Source organism: Patiria miniata, unplaced genomic scaffold (genome assembly GCF_015706575.1).
Source record: "Patiria miniata isolate m_02_andy unplaced genomic scaffold, ASM1570657v1 HiC_scaffold_3, whole genome shotgun sequence".
NCBI classification, from domain to species: Eukaryota; Metazoa; Echinodermata; class Asteroidea; order Valvatida; family Asterinidae; genus Patiria; species Patiria miniata.
The window spans coordinates 23975775-23985505 of record NW_024037069.1 but is presented as its reverse complement, the minus strand read 5'-3'; the positions used below and the strand labels follow the sequence as shown (position 1 = coordinate 23985505).

Below are 9731 nucleotides of genomic sequence, written 5' to 3'. Positions count from 1 at the left end.
ATTTCTGAAAATTACAGCAAAAGCAAATGATGTATATTCCCTTTAAGCATATACATTCATTTATTATGCTACCAACATTCTCCATGGGCATTTACCACATCTTATTCCATATTCATGTATCAAATAAATTTGCCAACATTCCCCCCATAGAATAAATTTCACTAAAAAATATTAGCAAATAAATTTTTGTCAATGATTTCAATAAACCCAAAACCATTGACTAATAATATCATACCAAAACATAATATACTGGGGACTTCTATAGCTTAGTGTACGTAGTGGTGAGATCTCCGTTATTCAACATAATAATTAAGCCATTTTTTAAATCCAGTTAATAATTTACATCTGACCCACGTAGCAAACCCAAGCCCATTGGTTTATCAGTGTATCGTACCACGAGGCGCAACGAAACAAAGTTATCGTTAGAGATAATCAACAATTTGTGTTGTTTCACCGCCAAGGAACGGAATCTGAACTTTGGTCGGCACACACACAGCTAGCTACAAGTTATCTTTGCATCACGCGAGTGCCCGTACTTACCACGCCTAGTGAAGTCGAGTTTAGTCATCATCCAGATCACAAGGCAGTAAGACTGATTCTCACTGGTGTCACCATAAGTTGTTGGAAATTTAAATTCTTTTTGGAGGTGTTTTTGGTGGCTGGTGCGGGTTTGATTTGAATGATGGGGAAGCCTGGTGTTCCTGGCCGGCCAAGCGTCGTCTTGGCTTTGGTGGTGCTGGGTCTTCTCACTGTACAGGTAAGTCGGCATTGGAGCCATTTTCCGAAACTAAGTTTGCATTTTGTTTTTATCCAAAAAAAAATTGGTTCGACCAAAAAAGGAGTTGTCTTGTTCTTGAAACATACAAGGAAACACGCAATAGGATATTTTATGACTTGAATATATTTTAAAAAAGCTTTCTTGTCATCTTCCTATGACTTCCCACCTTAATTTGTAGCAGAAAGAGGGTGAAATTTCAACATTTTGGTTTTTATGCTAATGAAAATATCCATATTCATGAACCACAGCATGGTGCCATTCCAGGCAGAACAGTAGTGTCTATATGTGTGCAAATAATATATTAAAAGTTCCACTTTTATTTAAAGTTCCACTTGTTACTTGTTTATCATGTTAAACAGCTTGTTTAAACAATAGTAGTAGCCGATATTTCTTCAAAACTTTTTTGTGAGTAATTTTGAAGGACTAGTTTTTGTACTTCTGACAAGGAGAACCTTGTGTGACAAAAGCAAAATAGCACCCTCCTACATCAAAATAGCACCCTGCTCTTATATGTATTGATGAAAGGATTTGCTGATAATTGAAAACCTACCACTTTCTTGTCACTTCCAATGAAAACAAGTTTGTTGCAACACAAAGTAATGTGCATGAAAAGATGAGCTGAATTTCCACTGCATGTTTCCTTTAAAACATACATTAAAACGACATACCAAAAAATATAAACGCTGCTATATTCAGAGTAGCATTATACAGCAGGCAAAATTAGGGGGCATATTCCCACACAATCTCAGTGCCACTTTTGGCTTGCTGGCATAGACCGACACATTCATTTTTTTTTAACAAAAAGTCTTTTTGATTTATGTAATTTTAAAATAAATGTAAAGATAAGCAAGATCATTTTAATGTCCCGCCAATAAATGTGCAACAACAATATTGTAACAAAAATATATTAAACACTAATGGGTAAATAAATTGTAGAAGATTAAATGTCTGTAGGATCATTTGCATTTGAAACATTGTTTGTTCCTGTCTCCCCCCCCCCAAAAAAAAACACTCAAAGTCAAAAGAAGAATGTTCAAAACCTAACCTGTTGAGTTTCAGATCAGTGGATATTACCGAGAAAACAGTGAGAAACCATTTACAACCTTTGATCTTGAAACACAATTTCATCCACAGCACTCTTTATTTCCGACGATCAGTCAATGATGATCTGTCAATGACTGATTGTTGGAATTCAACTACATTTCTTGTTTTCTTCTAAATGACAGCAAACCAGACGGAAAGATTTCACATGTTTAGCACAAGTACCATCTATAATCTAAAAAATTGTTTTGGATAATAATTCGCTAGTTTTCGTTTTTGAAGAACTGCAAATGATCCTATATACAGATGTTTCATGTTATTTAATTTTGTTTCTTTGGAATCCAGTTTGTGGGGTCTCAGACTGTCATTCACCAAGAAGGCTACTGCGTCATGTACGGGAAATGTACGGCCAAGTTCAACTGCGTGAACAACACCTACGCCCCGGAAGTCACTGGAGAAGAACACGCAACACTTCTTCGTCAAGTCTGTCCTCATCTCGCTGGAAGTCCTCGGGCATGCTGTGACATGGAGCAACTCGATACACTGAATGGTTACCTAGCTAAGAGTTTAGGTGTCTTGAATCGGTGCCCGTCCTGCGAGGCAAATCTACGTCGATATCAGTGCGACTTGGCATGTAGTAGCGATCAGAGCGTGTTCGTTGAGGTGGTACCAGATCCGGAAAAACCAAAAAATTACACCAATGTGGAGAAGGTTCGATTCTACGCCACTCAGACTTGGGGTAATGCTACGCTGCAGTCTTGCCGATACGTCTTCTTCCCTTCGGCTAACCGACCAGTTATCGATATCAACTGTAATGGGTTTTCCGCCGAGCAGTGTGAGCCCGAGGTCTGGATGGATGCTATGGGAAACCCAGCCAATCAGATCGCTGATTTTGAGACCGACGTGGTGCTGTCGAATGATGCTGTTGGTATTCCGGGGATGAGACCTTTGAATCCTCAAGCTATCCCGTGTTCTGAGCCAGCAAGACCGGACGGGTCACCGTGTAGCTGTCAGGATTGCCCGGCAGCTTGCCCGGCCGGTATCAAACCGACCATCCCTCCGAGTCCAAAGCCTAACATTATCGCTAACATCGACGGAAATATGTTCATAGTCATCATGGTATTCTGTGTCTTCACCGTGATCTTTTTAATAGGACTGACCGTGTATCATATCTGCAGATCACCAAGATCACGTCCCGAGTCTGAAGACGGTGAGAAATCGGAGAAGAAATCACCACAAATCACAGAAGATGACGTCAGCTGCTTTGAAAGGATCGGTAAGATCTACGATGACGCCTTAAGGCGCTTCTTTACCCGACTTGGTACCTTCGTTGCTACCTACCCACTCTCCGTCTTACTGTTAACCATAGCCCTAGGCGTTCCTCTAAGCATTGGCTTCGTCTTCTCGGACATCACGACCGACCCAGTAGAGCTCTGGTCCGGGCCTGAAAGCCGTGCGCGCACGGAGAAAGTCTACTTCGAGAACAAATTTGTACCATTCCAGCGAACGGAGCAACTCATCATCACGGCCAACCCGGACAAGTACAGCAAAACACAATACACGCCTTATAACTCCGACGAGGCGCTGACATTCGGTTCTGTCCTGAATCTGACGGTTCTAGAAATGGTAAGATTACAAATCGTTTCATGTATTTCTGACCCAGATACGTTTTGGACTTTGCCGGGTGCCCAATATAAAATTGAAAAAGACTATCATTATTATTTTAAATGTTAAACACTGAAGATTACCTCATTGTAAAATTAGTAATTTTTGCGTTTTGTTTTGCTTCAACCAGTCAACACCAAAGAGACCGTGGCGGCCTTTTGACTGAATCTTTTAATTTTAAAGGTGGGAAGTTATCTTGTCTGGATAAAAACGTCAGACTCTCTGAAATTTTGTGTTTTCTATTTTATGGGACTTGCAACTTGCAAGCAGACACTCACTAAGGTCAGGAACTGCTGGCTTAGCAAAACCCGTCAAATTGTTTTGCAATTGTTCCTGCGTCGAAGCAAAGTTCTTTACAGCTGTCCATCCTCCGTTTGAAAATGACAGATTTTGGACGTTCAGAAGGGCCTGCAACAAATGCAGGTCAATCGAACTGCAGATGACGGCACTATTGAGGAAATATCACTAGCCGATATTTGTTGGGTTCCTGTGACAACGCTCCCCCCTCCTACGACGTGCGCAATCACCAGCCCTCTACAATGGTTCCAAAGTAGTTATGAGACACTGCGCGAGACTGCAGTATCGGATGATGGTAGACCGCAGGACTGGCATGATCATTTCTTGTACTGTACGCGGTAAGGACAATTCTAACAACTCGTCTTTTTCTCATGCCAATTTGGCCATTATGATGCTACAAGCTACTGAATGCTAAAAAGGCCCCCCCCCCAAAAAAAAGGTCTCCGGTTTCTGGTATGCGCGCGCGTCGCCGTAGCCATGCGCGTCGGCAAAATGAACAAGTTTTTTTTCAATGAAAGATGATGTCTCAAAACCGCCAAACTCACTGGTTTGACTGGAATTCTGCTGCTGCACAATTTTAACGTGTTTTTAAATGGGGTTATGATCGAGAATAAGCTTTATGTAGCCTCTCTGGACTCCCATATATTTGCACTAAGTTTAGTCGGGCACCATTTGCAGTCATCAGTCGACATTTGAAGCAAAAAAGTCAGGTAAAAAAAAAAAAAAGCCGCGTCGCCACACCACTTTTTGGACAAGCTCCATACCAGAAACCGGAGACTTTTTTTTGGCCTAAGGGCTAGAAAGGACAGAAGCAAAAGAATTGAACAGCAAATCACAGAGCATATATTATCAAAATTTGGGGAAACTGGGTTTTTAAAATTCTAGAGCGGTAGCTAACATTTAGAGAATAAAACTTTCTGACACCACCCCCCCCCCCACACACACTTTTGGTAATATTTCCCCCAATTTTACGTTCTACAAAGCAAAAATTGAAGAATTAAGTTCGTTTACAGCACATAAATTGTTGAATTTCCCCTATATATAACATTCCTTCCTTGAAAATTCTGTACTTTCAGAGATGAAATTGATTTTTTTTTTCAAACTTTGAATTTTTGAATTGTTATATTTCCTTTTGAACATTCCTTCTTTGTTTATAGGAATCCACTGGCTTTATCAGATGGCACCAACCTTGACATATCTCTAGGATGTATATCTGAGTTCTTAGGTCCTAGTTATCCATTTGTTACGCTAGGAGGATATGAGACGACAGAGGAAGGTGGGTCAATAATAACGATAACTGTTATGAAAATCATTATTCATTTTTGATGATGACACCAAGAATTTCTCAAATTCAAAGGGAAAACAATATGTGACCTGCCATATCATGATGAGGATTATCCCCTACCTTTGACTATTCAAGTTACATATGGTAAAGATATAGTCCATCATTTGTAATTTGTGCATTTTGTTTGTTTGAAGCAACAAAAGTGCTCAAAATCTAAAGAAGGGTACTGAACAACTAACCTGATGAAGTTTCAGCTCAGCTTCAGCTGTATATTCCGAGAAAAACAGCATTCTGGGATCTCAATTTCAAATCAAAAGTTGCTGAATCATGTTTGAATTGGGCCTTAATTATGCGTTCGAGACACATTCTCACTGAGCCGATTGCAGCTACGCGATGTCGCGCACTGATCCGACGAATTACAATGTATAGCAACCACGCGTGCATGTGCGTCGTGCCAACGCTTGCGCCCGCTTCGCCGAATAACAAAACGAACTACTAATTTAAATTACGGTGCGTCTTAAGAAGCGCCGTTGGACAGGCCTTCTTTCGTTGATTACTTCAAAATGACAGCTTGCCAGAAAGAATAAAACGAATTACATAATCTGTAACATATATACTTGCAGTGGCGCTAATGGGCTTTCGTACCTGCCGGTTACTGAAAAAGTCAAAGATTTTAAAGTCTTACTTCTGTGATTCACGCCAAGGTCCAGTGGTTATGGTGTTTGACTCATTTAGGAAGGTGCGTGGGTTCGAACCCTGCCAGGAACATGATGTTTGTGCCCTTGGGCAAGACACTTAACTACAATTGCCTCTCTCCACCCAGGAGTATAAATGGGTACCTGTGAGGGTCAAGGACCGATTGAGCGCTTATATCAGCTGCCGCGTGGTCCCATGGCCTGATGAACAGGGTAATAAATGTAAAGCGCTTTGCGATTGTCGATACGATGGAAAGCGCTATATAAGCACAATTATTACTATTATTTATTATAGGGGAGCCCCTGTATCATACAGCTGAGGCAGTCTTGGTCACGTATGCTGTCAACAATTACCGTGACGACGGAGAAGATTTGCAGTTCAAGAGGTCGATACGATGGGAAGAGGAAGCGATCAAGTACATCGAGAAATACATGGCCGAGAATGATGATCTGATCATCAGATATATGATGGAGGCATGTATAATAGCCAGATATGTCATTTCTAATTATGATAACTGGATTTGTCTCTTAATGGCGAGGATTATTCAGAGCTATTTTCCTTTAAACCCTGCTGGTCAATTTCAGGTGAAGGGATAATAGTCTTACAGTATGTGTCACACCAAAGAGCACTCCACAAAAGAAACTGCACTGTGGAGAGCAGTGGAGCGTGACCGAATCTGCCTGCTTGCCCCGAGCAGTGTGACTGTTTTAGCCGAATTTCGGCTTTTTGACAGAAACAATTTGTTTTTCAAAATAAAAAAGAGTTTGACAGAAAATGTAGCAGACTGATTTTTTTTAGCAGATTTCTAGCAGAATTCGGTAAAATGGTGATCTGACAGGAAAATATGGCAGATTTGAAAATTATATTCGATTAGTTTTTAAAAAGCTTCAATTTGAGGTTCCCTGACGTGTATTAGTACACACTAAAGTACTTCAGACCATTGCAAGCCAGGCTACACTCATGCAATTTTTTTTTTAAATTAATTTAGTTTTTGTTAGGAAATTTTATGATTTAAGGTTTGTTTAAGGACATTTTATAACGTCTGCATGCGAGTACAGATAAGTATTTATAAAATTCCGTGCAGTAATAGGTGATTTAGCAGAATTGTGTTAAATCTAGCAGATTTTTGAAGTGCATCTAGCTGAATTTTGTCATTGGCTTATGATCACCCTAGCCCTGAGCTTAAACACACAGAAAGAATTGTGCAGGAATTTAAAGTGTTATCCACACTCCACAGTACAGAAGATTGGACATGAGAAGGAATTTGAAGTGTGGGTGCTAACTCTATGGGCAAAAGTGGTTTTGCGAAAGTTGAAGGGTCGTGCAGTGCATAAGACTAGGAGGAGGGTCGTGCTAGATGGATTGAGAGTTTTTAAGCTCTGGCATGAACTTTACATGCTGGTCGGTCGGTCTGTCTGTCTGTCCCGAAAATTGACCAAAAGTATGGTGTTCCATATGTGCCATCGGCATTGCATTGTTCACCAGAGGGTATTGTGCACTCGCACTTGTTTTTAACAAATCTTTCCCCATGTCAAGAGGTTCTTAATCAAGTTTGGCCAGTTTGAAATTAGAAAACAAAAATGCTGTGATGATCTCTGAGAGCGTGGGACTAAACTCTAAAAACCTGTTCATCATGAAGTCACAAGAAACCCCACCCAAATGAATAGAGTGATTTTTACAGAGAATCAAATTAAGTTTACATTAAAGTTCTCTTTTGACTATCCTGCCATCCATTCATGAGAACATCTCTCGTAAAATAAATTGTTTTAAGTATAAAGCATTTGGCTAAGCGAGTCTTACTAGTAGCCATATCAGATTGCTTAAAATTTGTTATTAATTACTGCAAATCGGACATTTCTCCACCACGTTCATGATAGTGGGCATTCCGTTGTGCTTAAATTAACGTTTGTTAAGAAAGACTGTTAGTGGTAGTCACACTTGGCTTAGCAATTTAGCTTAGAGAAACCAGATAATTAATGAAAATCTCAAGTAATGTGCATTGCTTATTTAATGACTGAATAAGCTAGGCACTAATTTCTGCCAGCTGGTTCAAGATATCAAATCTGGCTAATATGACTTATAACTTTCATTTATGAATTACAAGTTTGTTTTTCCTGTTTCCAGCGTTCTATTGAGGATGCTTTGATCGAGAGCAGCCAAGCCGACATCGTCACTATCATCATCAGCTACTTAGTCATCTTTGCTTACATCGCTGTGGCTCTGGGTGAATTCAGTACACTCAAGCGCATCTTTGTAAGTCATCTTCGTAACTCAAAACAAATTCGTTTTTGTTCAAGCAAAAGAAACCATATTTTTTTCCCAAGGTCAACAATTCTTTCGAAACTTGAATTGGCAAAGAGAAAACTTGACTGAATAAAGACATGAACCTTAGACTTTTGTATCATTTTCCTGGTTACCAAACAACAAAGAAGATGAAATACGACTACTCCAGGATTAGGACCCCTCACCATTAGATGACAACTCCAGTGTTTTAAATATTAATTGAAAAAAAATATATATCACATTGTCTCAGATCATTAATCACGTAATCTTCACTTGATTCAGCTGCCAAGATAAGAAAAAAAAATAGAGGCAGTGCTTTCAAGAGCTCACAGAAAAACCTTTGGCTACCTGCTTACTAGGAGTAACTAGTGGTTAAAACAACTTAACCAAAGTTTTAACCTTGGTTAAGCGGGTAAAACCAAGGTTAACTGGCCAAGGTCAACTGGCTATATCAAGTACTGAACGGTTAATAGTTTACATCTGTCTAATGCAAACATTCTGACATCCTCTATAACCAGATACATTAATGTTTATTTTCAGATTGATTCCAAGATCTTATTAGGTCTGGGCGGTATCTTTGTGATTCTGCTGTCTGTCATGATGTCACTAGGTATCTATGGTTACCTCGGCATAGCAACCACGCTCATCATCATCGAGGTGGTGCCGTTCTTACTTCTGGCTGTTGGAGCAGACAACGTCTTCATCCTGGTCTTGGAATACCAGGTACGTAAACATCATCTTACTCACATCGTTTCACAGATTGTGCCAAAACTCCAAGTTCGGCTTAATTTTGAAGTAATCAGCGAGGCGACTACATGTTTTAACTTTATATGAGACTTGATGTATAAAGCCTCAACAGTGGACAATCCAATTTTCCCATTGATTTCTGCCAGCAGAAATTCAGATTTGTTTGAAGTCCAGCTAACCTGTATTTTTAAATGTAAATTTTCTGTCAGCAATAATTTGGACTGAGTTGACAACTAAAAAACTCAAATGTTGACAAAATATCCTAGTTTGCGCTGGTGGAAATTTCGGTCGTGGACCGAAAGTGGACAAAGTAACTAAAAAGCCAAATTATCCAACTTTGGTCAAGTACTAAGAATGCGCTCCTGGGTTAACTGCACAGTGTTGGAGTTTAGCAGTCAGAATTACTCCCTTGCAAAAATGCACAGGGGTTAGGAGTTATATCCAAAATCAGATCAAACAACACAACTCACAAAGTTACAAATGACATTTTCAGCAAAATATATTTTGAACTTCATGTTTACTCGCTTTCAATATAAATGTTATATAAAACATGAATAGTTTGTTTCCAAAATGCAATATATCCATTTGAAAAAGGTGATTTTTGTCACTGTTATTGTTGCTAAACTTCACTTTTTTGCTTTATCAGTTTATTAAGTTGTATTTAACTACTTTAAACGTATCGAAACTGCTTTTGGGCAGCCATGGGAGGATGGGATTCTCATGGCGTTGATCACATATTGGAAGTAAACGTTTCACATCTAACAAACGTTTTATGATATATTGTTTTAATCAAAATCATCTATTTTATGAGGGTATCAGTTTTATGAGTTTATTTTGGTATACATTTATTTGATATGAATCTTGCAGCAGTGAGATTGGGGAAAATGAAAAAAAAAAACCCATAAAATAACCACAAGAGGGTTTGGGATCCGCTTAGGA

General features: G+C 39.3%; 1 protein-coding gene across 1 annotated transcript in view; it reads left to right on the top strand.

The window, feature by feature from the left end:
- The first annotated feature begins 511 nt into the window (after positions 1-511).
- LOC119737426 (NPC intracellular cholesterol transporter 1-like) overlaps positions 512-9731 on the top strand; it is a 21388-nt gene continuing 12168 nt past the window's right edge. The window contains exons 1-7 of the mRNA XM_038211778.1: positions 512-757; positions 2165-3445; positions 3872-4119; positions 4939-5057; positions 6057-6235; positions 7887-8015; positions 8586-8768. Coding sequence (XP_038067706.1) covers positions 680-757; positions 2165-3445; positions 3872-4119; positions 4939-5057; positions 6057-6235; positions 7887-8015; positions 8586-8768 — 2217 coding nt within the window. The 5' untranslated portion in view covers positions 512-679. The remainder of the gene's footprint in view (positions 758-2164; positions 3446-3871; positions 4120-4938; positions 5058-6056; positions 6236-7886; positions 8016-8585; positions 8769-9731) is intronic.